This window comes from Myotis nattereri (assembly GCF_964212035.1).
Source record: "Myotis nattereri genome assembly, chromosome: 14".
Classification (NCBI taxonomy): domain Eukaryota; kingdom Metazoa; phylum Chordata; class Mammalia; order Chiroptera; family Vespertilionidae; genus Myotis; species Myotis nattereri.
The window spans coordinates 37066873-37084650 of record NC_138089.1 but is presented as its reverse complement, the minus strand read 5'-3'; the positions used below and the strand labels follow the sequence as shown (position 1 = coordinate 37084650).

The window sequence follows — 17778 nt, the reverse complement described above, 5'->3', positions numbered from 1 at the left end:
TTGATGGGAAAATACATACACATTTCAGAACTTGGGGGAATTTGAGTGTAGCTCAGTTTTGCCAAATGTGAATGTATGAGGGAAGGCTCTCTTCCTATGAGAGACGGTCTTCTATTGGAATCTTCAGTGTTCCCACCTTGTACCATTTTTCTTTCAAGTTGTTAAAGTTAACCAACATAGTGCCGTTCAACCCACTAGACAAGGTGCAGGTGTCGCTGCCAAAAGAACGTACGCTTTACGTTGGGAAGAGTTTAACATCCTTTAGACCTGATCCCTGGACTTTCCATCTTTAAGGCACTGACTGGCGCAACTTGGATGAGTTGGACCATCTCCTAGGAGACTTGAACGTTAAGTTTCTATAAACAGAAAACCCAGTTCGCTCGCATCTGGAGCAATGCTGAAATTCCAAGAGGCGGCTAAACATGTGAGTGGATCCATAGCCGCTTCCACTTATCCAAAGACCCTGATTGCCAGAAGATACGTGCTTCAAGGGAAACTTGGCAGTGGAAGCTTTGGAACTGTCTACCTGGTTTTAGACAAGAAAGCCAAGCGAGGAGAGGAATTGTAAGTAAAAATACTTTTTTAAAAAAATTGTCTAAAGTTTTCCATATGTTTCCTTTTTCCCCAGTTGACCCCCTCCCCCCAGCCATTCCCACCCCGGGCAAGCCCCCACCGCCCCAGTGTCTGTGTCCATTGGTTATGCTAATATGCAGGCATACAAGTCCTTTGGTTAAAATACTTCCTGCACATCTTGACTTTGCACGTATGTGCAACTTTTAGCTGATTAAAGCTACAGAGTACTCTTCACCTCGATCTTTACATGAAAGAATTTAGTAAGAGGTAAAAAAGCTCCTTGAATGGTGTCTTCAGATGAGATTTTAAAAGGCATTTCAGCAGGTGAGTAAAGTACCCAAATGACTTAGAGAAAGGAAATGCGATAGATTATGTGAAAATAAGACTTTTCTGCAATCCAGACTCTCACAAATTGCTTCAACTTAACTTGATCGGGACTTCTTGAATGATAGAATAAGAATTGTTTATAATGACTGAGTCTTAGAAATGTTATGAAATGTAAACAAATGGAAATTCACATTTGAGGTGACTAGGGTGTGCTAAAGGGACTATGGCATTAATATTCTTTGCCTTTTTTCTATGGAGTTTTTCAAAAGTATGTGGTTAGACAGCCCTCAAATGGGATATTTAAGCCAAACATGGGTTCCACCTAAAATTAGCTTATTTTGCCTTGGCCAGTGTAGCTTCGTTGGTTGAGCTTCGTCCCATGCACGGAGAGGTTGGCCGATAGATGTTTCTCCCTCTCGCTCTCCCGTCCTCTCTCTAAAATAAATAAGATATAACGAAAATATAGATATCATATTGTCTTACATATCATTCTCACTCAGTAACAGTTTGAGATTCATCTTATAAACAATCCAAGTTAAGAAATAATTAAAGGAAGCCGAATAAAACATTATCTAATCATCACCCAATAACTTATAATTGGAACACTCTATTAAACAGAAGTTTTTCTTTTGCATTCCACTTTTAAGAGAAAAATCTGTCAAAGAAATCTGATGTCGAGCATGCAGTTTTGAAAACTTCTTCAAGGAAATTTCTAGAGATTATAAAAATTCTGTATTCTTTTGTAGCTCTATAACCGTTCAAAAGAAACTGCTCCTCAGAATGTTGACCATTTTAGCTGTATAACATAACATATATATATATATATATATATATATATATATATGCTCACCTGAAGCTATTTTTCCATTGATTTTTCTTTAGAGAGAGTGGAAGGGCCGGGGGGGGGGGGGCGGGGGGAGGGGAGAGAGAGAGAAACACTGATTGGCTACCTCCCCCACACACTCCAACCAGGGCCAGGGATCGAGCCTGAAACCTAGGTACGTGTTCTTGACGGAAATCAAACCTGGAACCCTTCAGCCTGTGGGCCGATGCTCTATCCACTGAGTCAGACTAGCTTTTTTTTTTTAGATTCTTTCCCTAGAGTGTTGGTAGTTGAACCTTTAGTTTGTGAGCAAAGCACATAAATTAGCACCACGCATTCTCGAGCAATTTAGTTGGGTAAGGTTTTAAATTCTGCTTTACGTATTAGGCCATAAACACAGGTTAATGTTAGATATGGGTAGAAAAATTAATTCTTTTTTAATTTCTATAATTTTATGAATGCTGTTCCCTTGATAGGTCAGGGTAGATCTGACACTCCTTTTGTTGTTTACGGACACCCCCCAACCTTTTGAGGTAACAAGGAAAAGGTATCAGACCTTTACATACCACACTGTCCCTTGGTATTACTTATTAAAGGAGTGGCTTAGGTAGGCCATGAGCCTAAGGTGGTCTGCAGGATACTTATTACTAGCCTCTGTGAAATATAGGTCCACATCTGCACTTTTAGATTAGTCAAAGAACTTGACAAAATGGAACAGTTGCACAGTGTTTCTAACTTTTCCGTCAGTGCACTGCAATTTATCATTATGCCACTTGGGGGCACCATTCTACCACTGAGATGTTTCATATACTGTGAATTTGTGAATTTTAATTACAAGGTAATTACCACATTCCTTTACATTTTTACTGACTTTCTGTTTTAGCTATGGAATAAAAATAAAAAGGCTCTACAGCCATCCCACTTGATTAATTTATGTTTGAAGACAGTTTTCTTTTTGGCATAAATATCTGGCATTTCTGTTTTATCACAGTAGAGTAAAATTAAACTTAAAATGAGCCGAGAATGGGATAGAGCTTTTTCCTTTATTTTATTCTGCATCATGAAAATCATAAAACAATATTTGAGAATATTTTCTTTCATAATTATAGAAAGTCTGGTATAATGTGTGTAGAATGTTAACTCATCCCTAAAGGTTGTTCTAATCCTAACTCATAATTTTATGTTTTTATTAACCTGTCCAAAATTTATTTAAAAAAATTTTTTTTTAAATAAAACTAATGAAGAACCAAGCACCATTCACTAAGAAGTAATGGGCATTCTGGGTCTTCCAACTGGAGCATACTGGGCCAGTTATGAATTATGGCCACATTTGCTGAGATTCTCAGTTGTAATTAGAAAAAAAAGGACTTCATCCATTTCAAGTTTATTTCTGACACATTGAGAAATGGAGAAATTGGTTTTCATATTGTAAGAAATGAACCAAAGAGCTTCCTTTCATGAGTACATTTTCACTATTTATAAAAAAGGACATTATTTCTTCTTAGAGAATTAATACATTGATTATAGTAGTCTGATGGTGTCAAACAATTAAATATGAGTAATAGAAGAAAAATGAGTAATAGTTCTTACTGGAATGCATGGATTTTATATTTGAAATAAGCTTTCAGCGACTCAGAATGTGGCAGTAATTTCTATTTAGTAGCCGACAGCCTTCAGCAAAGCTAGTGTTTGTGTATTGCACCTACTAACACCTATTCATGGATTTTCTGTGTGATTTATGTAATCATTTTAACGTATCCTTACTTTGAGTTTTGAGTTTTGATTTGTAAGCAAAACATCAGTAGATTTAGTGCATCCAACCTTGAGCCCCGTCTGTGTACACTTATTAAAGCTATTATTTCTACATTATGACCAGGAATTCTCTCCAGTGGATATCTGTGAAGGGAAAATCGGGTGATCGAGTGGGCTGAGTTAACTTAATAAGATTCAATGGTCTCAATGGTAGAGGGTTATGAAAGCAATTTGAGGAAACTAACGATTTCTTTCCATTTTGCTGTTTCAGATAAGAGTTTTTTTTCAGTGTTTCATTATAGTGATCAGGTCTCTGTCTTTTAAGAGGGATTACAACAGGAAAGAATATTAATGTCTCCTTTAAAATAGCTTGTGTTGCCCTAACCAGTTTGGCTCAGTGGATAGAGCGTCGGCCTGCAGAATGAAGGGTCCCAGGTTCGATTCTGATCAAGGGCATGTGCCTTGGTTGTGGGCACATCCCTAGTAGGGAGTGTGCAGGAGGCAGCTGATCAATGTTTCTCTCTCATCGATGTTTCTAACTCTCTATCCCTCTCCCATCCCCTCTGTAAAAAATCAATAAAATATATTTTTTTAAAAAGTCACAAGAAAAAAAATAAAATAAAATAGCTTGTGTTCTGCAAGATCTTGTGCTTAGGCTCCTCCTAGGTAAATCTGAAAAGGATAAATTTGAACTTGTACTTCATTGTGGGCTTTGCCAGCTCCCTGTCTGGGATAAAGTCAACCTCTGAGATCCTGGCCGTCTTACCACATTGAAGGTTTGGGAGATGAAAGGGTAAAAGAAGAATCTGCAAAGGCACACAGTGACTTTCTTATCTGGATCGCGGTAATGACATTGATATTCTGGAGCAGTGGTCGGCAAACTGCGGCCCCTTGAGTGTGGCTCTTCCACAAAATACCACGTGCGGGTGCGCACGTACAGTGCGATTGAAACTTCATGGCCACACTGAAGGGGCCAAAGAGCCGCATGTGGCTCGCGAGCCGCAGTTTGCCGACCACGGTTCTGGGGTAAATAATTTACATTTGCCTGAGGCTGCTTTGCTGCATGTATTAGCATAAAAGAAGCTATGGGCTTTTTATCTGGTTTTTAATATTTACAGATGAGAAATGCCTAAAAAAATGAAGTATTTTGAGATACGTAGGATGCAGGGAAACCCTCAGCTTCATTGTGACTTGGGCAGGGGGCCAATAAAAGCCGGCTTGAACACTGAATCACCAACAAGCATTTAGAAAGAAGTCAATAGCTTGCAAAAGTCTTTTTTTAAATGCTTAAAATTATTACTATTGTTTGAAAGAAAACAAAAGTGATTTATTTAAAACAGATGGATTGTCGACAGGAAAAGAGTTTAGACAAATTACTATGATATATTTATTAGATTTTCAGACTAGCAGTTTAAATTCTTTATTTATCCCACTCTGTTATCCTGATGTATTGCTTTGGTGGATTTGTGAGTAGGGAACCTAATGGCTTTGCTAACACTGAATAATATACCCCCAGGAAATAAGGAATATAATTCTTCATTTAAATGTATGAGATGGGGGAATATCTAAGCAATTTTAGTAAGTAATAATTTTAAAAATGTAATTGGGTATGCTGGTCTCTTTGTCACTGCCGACTACCCCAAATTTTAAAAACACAAGATTTGTGTAAGCCTATTATTTTAAATATTATTTTGTCTCATTTATTCAGTAAATAAAACAAAACACTTTAAGGATGAGTGTGTAATATGTAAGAACAAAACTTTATGGGTGTAGTATAGTTAAAGTCTACCCTCCACCTCCCCAAAAAAGACTTTTTTGGTGAGATGTATTATAGCAAAGACTGAGCTGATTTTAAAAAATATATATTTTTATTGATTTCAGAAAGGAAGGGAGAGGAGAGGAAGAGATAGAAACATCAATGATGAGAGAGAATCATTGATTGACTGCCTCCTGCACGCCCACTACTGGGCGTTGAGCCTGCAACCCAGGCATGTGCCCTTGACTGGAATCAAACCCGGGACCCTTCAGTCCGCAGGCTGACACTATCCACTGAGCCAAACTAGCTAGGGCCTGAGCTGATTTTTAATAAATTGCAGAGAAACATCAATAACCAAATTCAGGATTTGTATTGTTTGATGTCAGAATATTTTGGGAGACTAACTTTAATTTCCTGACCCCAGAGTGAGCATGACACTTTGGGGTCCTCATCCGCTGAGGACACTTCTTGTTCTTGGTTCTGTTCAAGCAGCCTTCTTGGGAGACTTTTTCCACTAATAGTTTTTGGCGGGTCAAACAGCCCAGCACTCTGCCTGGCACACAGCAAGGAGTTCTGTACCACCATTTACTCCCACAGGATCAGCAAGGGAAGCATCTTCTCTCTCAGTCCCTTCATTCTGAAATGACCTGGATCCCTTTTTGACATATGCATGGACCCGGGAGTAGGTGTGGGCAGATTTTGGCTGGCACCCACCTTTATAACGCTTTTGAACTGAAAATTTGAATTGTGGTATCATCTATCCTATATAATAAAAGTGTAGTATGCAAATTGTCCCCTCCACCAGGAGTGTAAATTGATACTCTTATCCGATGTTCTAGGTTGCCAAATTTCTAAGAGTGGAAAATTGGGGATATTGAAACTGATTAGAATGTGTTTGGGTGCCAGTTTTCTCAACTTCTCCCATATGTGATAGGCACTCAGCATTTTAACGAAAGTTTGATTGATGTTCCTAATTTCCTGTTAGTTTGAATTTGGAGAAACCCTTAAAAAAACCAAGCAGCTATATCTGCCTTCCCCAGGGGAGATTTGAGGAAGATTTGTGGCCTGACAGCACTTCCTTCCCTCTCTCACTGTGTCTTTCATCTCATGGGCCTTGCTGAAATCAGATACTGTGGGTTTCAGCCAAGATCAGCCCATCCACTTTTTACAACATTGGGTTTGCTACTTGTTGATCAGCTGCTTTTAATTCATGTGCCCTTTCAGAGATATTTCAGCACAATGATGATTGTGCTTTAAGGAGTGGTTTCTATTATTTTTAGAATTGTTTTAGAAGTGAAAATTACAAGAAGGATCGATGAGGGATGTGATTTGCAAGGCCGTTTAACATCACTTAGGCAGTAAAGCATTTGGATGTTCGATATGAATGGGACTTGGCACATAGGTGAAGCTGAATTTTAAGTAAGCCTTGCTGTCTCTTTCTTTTTAAGTCCTCATCCGAGGATATTTTTCCATTAATTTTTAGAGAGAGTGGAAGAGAGAGGGAAAGACAGAAAGAAATATCGATGTGAGAGAACCACACATCAGTTCAACACTAGTTTTCAGTTCAACTAGCAAAGGTTGTCCTCAGCGGATGACGAATGTCCTGGTCTGATGGGTCAAGAGGTCAGGGCTCCGTATTTCATAACCACACTTGGACAGACACGAGGATACCCTGCGGGGACTTATACTTTATACAGTTTCAAAAGGCACTAATATGGCCGCTCATTGAAAAGCCCACGCTGAGAGGCGCTAACTACCAGGCCTCTGCAGCGTGGGGTAATTGTGGGGTGTCCCCTCCGCTGCTGCCTCTGGCTCGTATTATGCTATTAGCGAGGCTCACGCCAGGATTCCTTGGAAACTGTGTGCCCGCCTGAATAATTCATTGCCCAGTGATCAATTATTCATAACTCATTATTACAACTGCAATCGAACCTGAAGGCGGAATCATTCTGCCACTTAGGCACCTCCAGGTCCTCAGGAGCCGGCAGTAAGGATTCAGGCCTCGCAGTCCCCGCTGCCTGTTTGTTTCTCTGAAGGGATTCCAGAGGGAACAGCCCTCCCCGAAAGGAATCAGAGTTGATGAAAGCAGTGAGGAACTGCCCCCTGCTGGCCGTGCTGCATTGGTTCAGCCACTCACGCTGTTTGTCTTTTGAATTCTGGCCTTGGTTATGCCTAGAAATAAAATTACAGTTTGAGAGAACTTGGGAGACATTTATGGCCCTGTTGGTTTATTGAATCACTCTAAGAGGTGAACAAGGATACAGAACTTATCGTTAGGATATCTTTTCAGGGATAAAATGCAGGTACTTGTAGTACATTTTATTGACATTAGTCATATTACATTTGCTTGTTCCATCAAAGAAATGTATTTTGTTTTTCAATTTATTGGACCATAGCTTTCATAGAAAGAAAAGTCATGTTTTTCACATATGTTATATAAAAATCATAACAGTGTTGTGAAAGTACACCCAAAAGAAGCCTAATTATTTTTTAATCTTAGGAAATATAATAGGAAATTGTTTGGCTTACGCCAGACTGATTTATTTTATAATCATCATTTTAAAAACCATGTATTAGAAGTAATTGGAGAGTTTGAAACTCCAGTTGCTTTGGGGCTGTGAAGCCGCGGGTTGGTTTGCTGTTAAGGTTGGGCTTATCCTTGGACGCTGGCGTTGAGGAATGGGCAGAAGTCTGTGACGCTTCTCATTCTGTGTTGCCATTTCAGTGTGCTGGTACTTTCTGTGTGGTCACGTCCAAAAAGTAAGTCAGCACAGATTTTGAGCATGAGAGTTCTAAGACCCTGGGGTAAACCTTGCTATGTTATCTTTTTATTATTATTTTAAAATATATTTTTATTGATTTTTTTAGAGAGAGGAAGAGAGAGAAACATAATCGGCTGCCTCCTGGACACCCCCTACTGGGCATTGAGCTGCAACCCAGGCATGTGCCCTGATCGGAATCAAACCGGCAACCTGTCGGTGTGCAGGATGACACCCAGCCAACTGAGCCACACTGGCCAGGGCAATTTTGCCATGTTTTAAAATCCCCAGCCTGTAGGTAAAAATCCCAAACTGTTGAGCAAGCATTTTTTAAGTAGAGGTTACAGATATTTTTGTGTTGGTATTGGTTCTCTAAAGGCAATAAAGGCTAAATGTTTAAGCAAGTTTTAAATTGCCTAAACCCATACTTGGGACAACATATGATGTCCCAGGTGACCCACCAAGCAGGAGTTTTAATGTAGATTTGGTTTTACTATTGTGAAAATAGACGGGTAATTTGAAATATTTTTGAAGATAAATGTAAATATGTCATGAATGGAGTGAAAATTCTGCATAATTTTTTATTTTTTTAATATTTTAGCGTTACACATTTATATGACTTAAAAAAATAAAGATGTGTACTGTTTAAGTTTCCTCTCATTCTTGTCCCTTCTTCCCAAAAGATGACCAACTCTTAAGAGTTTCCTATGGATTCTTCCAGAGTTGCTTTATGTATATACTAAAGGCCTGGTGCACGAATTTGTGCATGGGTGGGGTCCCTTGGTCTGGCCGGTGATCAGGCCAATTGGGGTCGTCTTTCCCAGTCCCTATAGGGGCCGATTGGGCAGGCTGGTCAGGGGGAGGGACCGTGGGAGATTGGCCAGCCGCAGGAGGTTGGCTGTGGGAGTGCACTGACCACCTGGCCAGCCGTGGGAGGTTGGCTGTGGGAGTGCATTGACCACCAGGGAACAGATCCTGTGCTGAGCGTCTGCTCCCTGGTGGTTAGTGCACGTCATAGGAACTGGTCGACCGGTCATTCAATCAACCGGTCATTCAATCGACTGGTCGTAATGGTCGTTTAGGCTTTTATATATATAGATAAGCAACTCTGGAATATGGATTCTTATTTTTGCCCCTTCTGATAAAAACTAGCACATTACATATTTCTGTTTCATGCTTTTCTTCATATGCAAAAGTATCTTGGAGATCTTTCTGTGTTAGTACAGAGAGATTGTCTCTATTCTTGGTTTTACAGCTGCATAGTACATTCCATTGTATGGCCATAGTATAATTTATCCACTTTCCTGTCGATGTGTTTTTGGGTTGTTTTTAATCTTTTGTTGTTAAAAATGCTGCTGCAGTGAATAACCCTGAACATCTGTCATTTCACACACGTCACTATGTCTTGTGTGACTTTTAAAAATAAAGCATGAGATTTCTGAGATATGTCCTGCTTTTGGCAGTCCCATTCCAGGCGTAGGAGTTTGCTCCTCTTTGCTATTAGGTGTATTTTGGGGGAGCACTAGTTGTTGAGGCCTAGTGATGAGAGGAGTTTTCACTTTCTGAAATAACTTGAAGGGTTAGTGACGACAGTGATCCTTTGCCCCCCTGTTTTCCTGAAAGTGATATAAGAAAACGTGTAAATCTGGAGACAAAGTATTTATAATCAAAAACCATGCTGTAAATTTGTCTAGATTGCTTGCAGGCATTTTATATAATGAAACATTTACAGCTGTGATTTTTGGAATAGGTTCAGTGTCCTCTTGCCTTAAGCACTAGAGCACCGAATGCTGCTGCCTTTGCAAATGTTAATGGGTGTTCTGTATAAAGAGGAGGTCCAGCCCTGGCCCGTGTGGCACAGTCGGTTAGAGCACCATCAGGTGCACCGAAGGGTCTCGGGTTCGATCCCTGTGTGCTGGAGGCAACCGATAGATGGTTCTCTCTTACATCAGTATCTCTCTCTCTCATTCCCTCTCTCTAAAGTCAATGAAAAACATATCCTCAGGTGAGGATTAAAACAAAAAGGGGAGGGGGGGAGTTCCATGATTAAACAAGTTTAGAAAACACTTGTTTTCTACAATTGCGTTTCACTATTTATTTTATGTATGTATGTATGTATGTATGTATGTATGTATTTTGCTGAGGGACTCTTCAAAGCCTTAAATTTACTGTGATAAATTGTAATTCTTCAAGAGCTTTTTTTCAAATTTGTTCAACTACTGGTCTCCCCTCTTTTCGGGCCCTTCCTATTAGCACTAGTGTACTGAGGAGCCCAGCTTAGGCAATGCTGCCCCTGTTGGACACCCCTGGACACCATGTTGAAATTAGTGGTCATAAGCATATGTGTTATATAGATTTACAAAAGATTCAGTAAGGGGAATTAGAATGAAACTCACTATTTAAAAGTCTCCGTTATGAACAGCAGATGGTGGTAATGTAACATGTGGATCAGCTATTAAGCCGCGGCTGTATTTCCACTGGCAGTATTAATTCAGGGCCCATAATGTCATCTTCATTTAATTAGTCTACCAATATTTCCATATTACTGGTTAAATGAATAAAAGGCCAAAAATAGATCCTTATCATACTTTTAATTTCTTCCTTGGTAAAGCACAAGTCAGCTAAGAAATAAATTTGGAATTTTTTTTTTTTATCTTCACAGACTATTTTAACTGGCATGAAATCGGTGTGGTGTTTCTTATGTGTTAGGTGCACATTTCCTGGTTTATGTGTATACAAGAATGTCTATGTGCTCTATCTGAAAAGAAAAACCCATAATTTATCCAAACTTAACTCTCCACTGTCCATGAGAATGACAGAGTGCACTTTTGTTCAACAAGCATGTAGTTGGTGGCTGACCAAGAGAGGAAGCAGCTACAGCCATTGTCTTCCAGGATCTGGCATTTGGGCTGAAAGTAGGATGTGAATGCAAATAGCTCTGTTATGAGGGCCAATGGGGTGAGAGAGATCAGGGCCTCTCAGGGGTTGAGACACATCTGAGCCACTTCCCTTCTTTTAAAGTCTATTAAAGACTTTCTAACACAGGGCAACAAGAAAATGGGGTATATTGAAAATTAACAATAAAAAATTAACACCAAAAAAACACAATGCTATGTGACTATCCTAACAAGGTAATTGTGGGATTATTATAAAATTTAATTCCTAGTGTATTGGGGTGGCCCGGGAATGGGGACTACATGGAAAGTCTTGTAGAGAGCACCTGTCGGAGCTGTTGGTGTGTCCCTGAGACAGAAGCTAGGCCACCTGGCTTGGAGCTCTTGTCAAAAGTCCATATTGAAGCCCTTCCTGAATCTGCGGCCCTGAGCGAAAGGCCATTTTGGCCACGTTAGTGATAAGCCCTGATGCAGAAGAGAAGCCTGGAGGGGCTGCAGGGAAAGGAGGCTCACCCAGAGGACATCTGGACCCACCCACGTGTAGGACATGGGTTTTGTAACTTAGGTTGAGGGGTGTCCCCTCCTGTGTGAAACCTTCAGAGGCGCAGTGGGGCAGCTTTTCCTCTCTGTCCCTCCCCCTTCCTCACTCCAAGGCTGAACTTACTTTCCCTTTCTTTCCAGAGGTAGCAGAAAGCCCAGCCTCCGGCAGGGCTGATGTCTGAATAAACTGGCCAGGCCATGGCACCCCGGGGGACAGGAGAGCCATGTTGTCTCCCTGTTCCCAGGTGGAGAAGGGGTCACTCTTTTTTTTTTTTTTTAATATATTTTATTGATTTTTTACAGAGAGGAAGGGAGAGAGAGATAGAGAGTTAGAAACATCGATGGGAGAGAAACATCGATCAGCTGCCTCCTGCACATCTCCTACTGGGGATGTGCCCGCAACCCAGGTACATGCCCTTGACCGGAATCGAACCTGGGACCTTTCAGTCCGCAGGCCGATGCTCTATCCACTGAGCCAAACCGGTTTCGGCGGGGTCACTCTTTTTATGCGAAGATTCATCTTGTCAGGTCCTGCAGGAAGAAAGAAATGACCCAGTTTGTCTCAGCCAAGCGCCTAATGCGGCAGCAGTCACTCGGTCATTGACAAGTAGGAAGCAGTGTTTACCTTTAGTAACCTACATTGGGAATGTCTTCATTCAGTCTCTGGTCCATATATTGAGTCAGGTGCCGGTCTAGGCCTGGGAATACAGCAGCAAACCCAGCAAACTGTCTGTTCTCAGGGTGGGAGGACATTCTGGTGGGGCTGTGGAGAAAGGTAGTGAATAAAATTATATAATGTACTAGAGTATGATTAAATGCTACGGAAAGAATAAAACAGGGAAAGAAGGCAGGTAGTGTCCATCTGATAAATGCTAGTCAATAGTTCATATTGTGTTTGGTATGAAAATGATAGTAAGTAGTCACTTGGGTGACAGACAACTCAGATGAAAGGGCTTGGAAGGACTTGTGGAGCAAACCCTATTACGAAAGCTCTTGTTTTTCTCAGTGGCACAGGGACACAGCATTTTCCATTTGCACACATAGTATGTCCATGTCTGGGCAATGGAGCAGAGAGGCCTAAGTATGGTTATTCAGCTCTTTATCTGGAGGGTTGGAGCTGTTTTACGGGGAAATAAGGGCGACTGTGGGTGGGGAGAAATGGCACCGGGTTTTCCCATGAGGGCTCTAACTTCATTTCACTGCCTTGAGGTCAGTAGAGATGCTTATGAAATCCCTGGCTGCTTCTCTCGGGCTCGGACTCATTGTGCGCCTTTCTCTGCTGGAGAGATTTCACTCTGCGATGAACAGGCGCCCCGTGTTGGGATGGGAGTTCTCGGAACCTGGTAGCTGCCCTCACCTTGCAGACAGGGTCTCCCAGGATACCTTAGGAGCGAGGCATTTTCAAAGGGACATTCTGTTTTCCAGGCTTCAGCGTCATTCCGTGCCTGGAAATATCTCAGTCCTTCAGCAGTGACTGGCGCACTCCGTGTGCTGTTCCCTGGCCCTCAGGAAAGTCCTCTGTGTGGAGCCAGAAAGCCTCCAGATGCCTTCCTTAGTGGTTCCTCTCGGGGAGCAGATGGGTCTAATATGAGCTGTATCATCAAGGGCCCCCAGTTTCTGCCTTGAAAGAAGGCAACAAAGGGGGTCAGAGCAGATGCCCTCCACAGGGGCAGGTACCCCCTCCTGTCTTTGGCCTCCAATTTCAGGGAAAACAGAACCAGCTCTGGATCAGGGCTGTTTAGGCAATGAAGGGCTCTCTTTTCAGGCTGAGGGCAGAAAGCTGTTGGTACAATATCTGGATATTGCTTATCATTGTATTTTAAATAAATAAGACCCATTGACTCATCTCTATCTCTTGAAGTCTTAAAGCTTCCATACAGTTCCCTTAAATAACTTATACTACAATATAGACAAGGCAGGGAAGTCACCCCATCTTTAGATCCTCAGACAGTCTAACCCAGGGGTTGGGCAAACTTTTTGACTCGAGGGCCACAATGGGTTCTTAAACTGGACCGGAGGGCCGGAACAAAAGCATGGATGGAGTGTTTGTGTGAACTAATATAAATTCAAAGTAAACATCATTACATAAAAGGGTACGGTCTTTTTTTTTTAGTTTTATTCATTTCAAACGGGCCGGATCCGGCCCGCGGGCCATAGTTTGCCCACGGCTGGTCTAACCTGTTAGCTCCCTGATCTTCACAGATATGTCTGTCTGGGTGACAGGATTTATCTCTGGTTATAGCTGAGGTAATTGAGGAGAGGTGATTGGTTCAAATCTAAGGTGTGCTAGGGTACTGAAAACAAATGTAAGATTTCCTGTATCTTAATTGAAGGTTTAACCATTAAATTTTGAAAATAAACTGGTGTAATTGATTAAGGATGACGTATTTAATTTTCTTTTGTCTAAATTTTCTATGAACATAAAATTGCTCAAATTTGATCCTGTAAGTCCCATAAATTGTCTTTTTATATTGTTTTCCATCAATAATAATATAACTTTTTCCTTTGAAAAAACAAAATATTTCAATAACATGATTTTATTTGATTTTATAATAGTTCTATGAGGATGCTTCAAAAAAAATAAAAAGCATTCTAAAAATTCCAGGTAGCTACAAGGCATTACTGATCTCTAGTTTAGGATACCCTTTAATTACCACTGCAAATGCATTTTCAGATTATTTTAAGGAGAAGTATTATTTTTCTTGGTCCTGTGAAAATATATTTAGCTCATTGAAACTACTAAGAATTGCTTCAATTTTATTTCAGCGTACTTTTTCTGGAGCTGTAGATTCAAATACAAGAGGAGGAGATTTAGTTATTTTTACAGACATTCTTGAAGAGTTAGGGTAAAACTATTATGACTTAATAGTCATATTTGCCTGACATAGCTAGAATTTTAGAAGTGTAACCCACAAGAAATAAAACCTGATTTTCAAATGTGATAAAAATCCCATCAGAGAGCTCCTCATTCACTGAAGCTCTGTGAATGTGCTCCAGCTCTTCCTGATCGTCCCTTTAGGAACAGAACCAAAGTGAGATCCACGCACACCGTGTGTGTGTGTGGGGGGGGGGGTGTTTAATAGCATTTGTATCAAAGTGTGCACACAGTTGATTTCCATTTGGCCTTTTCTACTGACGCTAGAAAGTTAATTTTTAAGTGGCCCCACTGGTGGTAGCATGGCTCTGAGCACCTGATTTGCACCGAGATGAAGATATTTCCGTTCTTATAAATGCTCCTATAACCTCTTGACTTTCTCCTCTGTAGTTATGGTCCCGCACCCATTTCATGTCAAGAGCATTCATGGCAATGACAGGCATATTGGGGATTGACAGGTTTGAGCCCTGCCTCACTTCATCCCATGTATCAAAAGCAAAGTTGATCCAGTGACCAAGAATGAAGTTGGTTAGCTTAGCAATAGTTATGTTTGAATAACACAGGCAGGACTGGCTACTTCATTTGGGAGATCCTAGTACCAAATGAAAATGCAAGGTTCCTTGAATTTCAAAGCAGTGACTGCATTAAACCACATGTAGGGCCTTTTTAATCGCTGGGCCCTGTGTGACTGCCCAGGTCCATGCCCATGAAGCCAGCCCTGAACACAGATAACAGGGGGATTGTGGCAGGTGCATAGGGGGTGGCAACTAGAGTCTCCCCCAAAATGACAGACCTCTGGCATAGTTCAGTAGCAATCAAAGTAGTTGAACTGTTTTGGTTCTGAAGGTTTTAAAATAATTAGCAAGGGTGAAGCCATTTTGTTTCAACAGATCTTTATAACCTCACGTGAAAACTTAGACATAAAGGTCTTGAATGCCACACTTAATGGGAGAAAATATGCTCTGTTTTGTCACTGTTCACTGGCTTTCATTGCTTTTCTCATTGGGGCAGTTTATCTAGTCTTCTGATGATTCACTGAGTTCAAGTTTATCTGGTAAATGTTCTCTGGGTGAAGGATGATATGGTTAAGCATAGGTGTTGTTTCACATTTGCTCCATTTACTTTCCTAATTTTCCGTTACCTGAGAGCAGATTATCCTAAAGCCTGTCCCTCAAGTTTTGATCTTTCAGCCATTAAGCAGTCTCATATTTTCAGGGTCCAAGGGAAATCTCCATTTCAGTATCCAGACAATGTCTGAAATTTAGCGAAATCAAATGGAAGGCATCCCTTTTTTCTGGTAGTTACCACTCCTGATTCTGAAAACTGGTAAACAGCGTCACATGTGACTGACTTCTCTGTCCACCACCTGAGAGAGACCTGCCAAGTTTTCCTTAAGAATCTCTCCAACTTACCTTGTTCTCCAGTGTAATTTTACATCTGTAGCAGCTTCCTGACTGGTGGGCTACTCTACTCTCTCCTCAAGCTCAAGGTTGACCATTTTATAGAATACTACTTTTATAATGTCCCTCTCTTGCTGAAGATCGTACAGCTCTTGAATCCCTCCTGTCAGACAAATTTTAAACGAAGCCTCACACTTAATGGTATTCTATCAACTGGACCTTCTCCATCTGCCTGAACTGTTAATTGGCTTCATGCTAAACAATGAAGAGAGGAGGATTTATTTATTGTCACTCGGAATCTGACCACTAGGCTGCCCCCTGGTGGTCAGTGTGTGTCATAGTGACCAGTCATTCCCAGTCATTCTGCTGTTAGGGTCAATTTGCACATTACCCTTTTATTATATAGGATATCTCACGCTGCCTGGACATACGCCCTCTCTCTCGGGCTGCTCTTCACACCCACTGTCCTCCAAGCCTCTAGAGCGGTTCTCAACCTGTGGGTCGCGATCCTTTGGGGGTTGAACGACCCTTTCACAGGGGTCGCCTAAGACCATCGGAAAACACATATATAATTACCTATTGTTTTTGTGATGAATCACTATGCTTTAATTATGTTCAATTTGTAACAATGAAATTGGGGGTCACCACAACATGAGGAACTGTATTAAAGGGTCGCGGCAGGAGGAAGGTTGAGAACCACTGCTCTAGAGAACTCTGGGCCTGTCAGCACTCCCAGAGATGGCGGTCTCCTGGACCCTGCCTGCTAGGACCCGCCTGCTCAAAGTGTGTTCCCCAGACCAGCACCTTTGGGCATCAGCAGTGACCTTGTTAGAGATGGGCCAGCTCGGGCCCATCCAAGCCTGTATTGGAACCGATGCCCCGATGACTCACGGGCACAGCAAAATGTGAGAAGCGCTGCTCTTAAGATCCTGTTTCCTTCCTGGGAAGCTTCTTCAGATATCCCGCTTTATGACTCTGACAGTTCTTTTTCCTTTCATTGTACGAACATGACAACACTTTGACTTATCCTCAAATAAATTCCAGCATCTCTAGAAACAGCACTGGTGGAAAGCCGTGCCCATGGCCTTGTTTAGTGTCCTTGGCTCAGGGTGATGACCTGGGGAGGGGGTCTCCCGTGCAGAGGTCCTGGGAACTCCTTGGGCAGGTAGGATGGACTCTGCACAGCCTCCTCTGAGATGCAGCACACACAAAGGTTCTGAAGCACTTCGTTAGCCAGGTTCCCCATGCCCTCCTGACTCTGGAAAATGCAGCCTCTGTAATGAGAGACAGGCTAGCCACCGGCCCCCGATCTCTTCCTCCTCTTGGTCGACAGTAACTTTTTGTAGGTTACAAATCAGTGCCTGAATCCAAAGCTCTCATTCAGGGCAACTAGATTCTTCTTAGCAGTAGATCCTAATTTGAGCTTTGTCGGTAGCTTAAGCCTAGGCTTTCTGATGCTTTTTTTTTTGGTATAAACACTAAGCAGAAATATAAGACCCAGAATCAGTTGCTTAAACCATCTAATGGAAATATGCTAATATAGAGAGCTTTATTTTCTTTCCTTTCCATCTCAAAAATTAAATAAAATGACAGCCTGCTTTATGCTATAGTTAAATCAAAGAGAGAAATTTAGCACAAGTCCATATATTACAATTACCGTTATGATGAATTGGAGACTGAAATTTAGAAATACAAACTTTTTAACTGAGGCCAACCAGCATCTACCTGCTACCAGTCAGATTAGGGGACTTTATTTCTCTGACACCCTAGATTATTTTTTCATTTTATTTTTGGAGCACCAACCTTCTTCTTGCCTGGATCATAATTTAATTTTACTTTAAGCTGGGCTTATCCTGGGTCAGTTTTACGTAGTGAAGGAAATGTAGCTCTAATTAGTTTTTGTTGCTCTTAAAACTCAATTTGTCTCTGTATCTTGATTTCATGGTGGGCTTTGCATCACATCTGGCTTTCCCACTGAAAGCCACAGTCCTGGTGGTATTCTATAACGTTCAAAATGAAAACCTGACAGGAATTCTGAATTAGAGCACTGCATTCTGAATATTAACCTAACACTCATTG

General features: G+C 41.3%; 1 protein-coding gene across 1 annotated transcript in view; it reads left to right on the top strand.

Moving 5' to 3' along the window:
• Positions 1 to 394: 394 nt before the first annotated feature.
• NEK11 (NIMA related kinase 11) overlaps positions 395 to 17778 on the top strand; it is a gene marked incomplete at its 5' end in the record, with an annotated part of 156372 nt that continues 138988 nt past the window's right edge. The window contains one exon of the mRNA XM_081106198.1: positions 395 to 564. Coding sequence (XP_080962324.1) covers positions 395 to 564 — 170 coding nt within the window. The remainder of the gene's footprint in view (positions 565 to 17778) is intronic.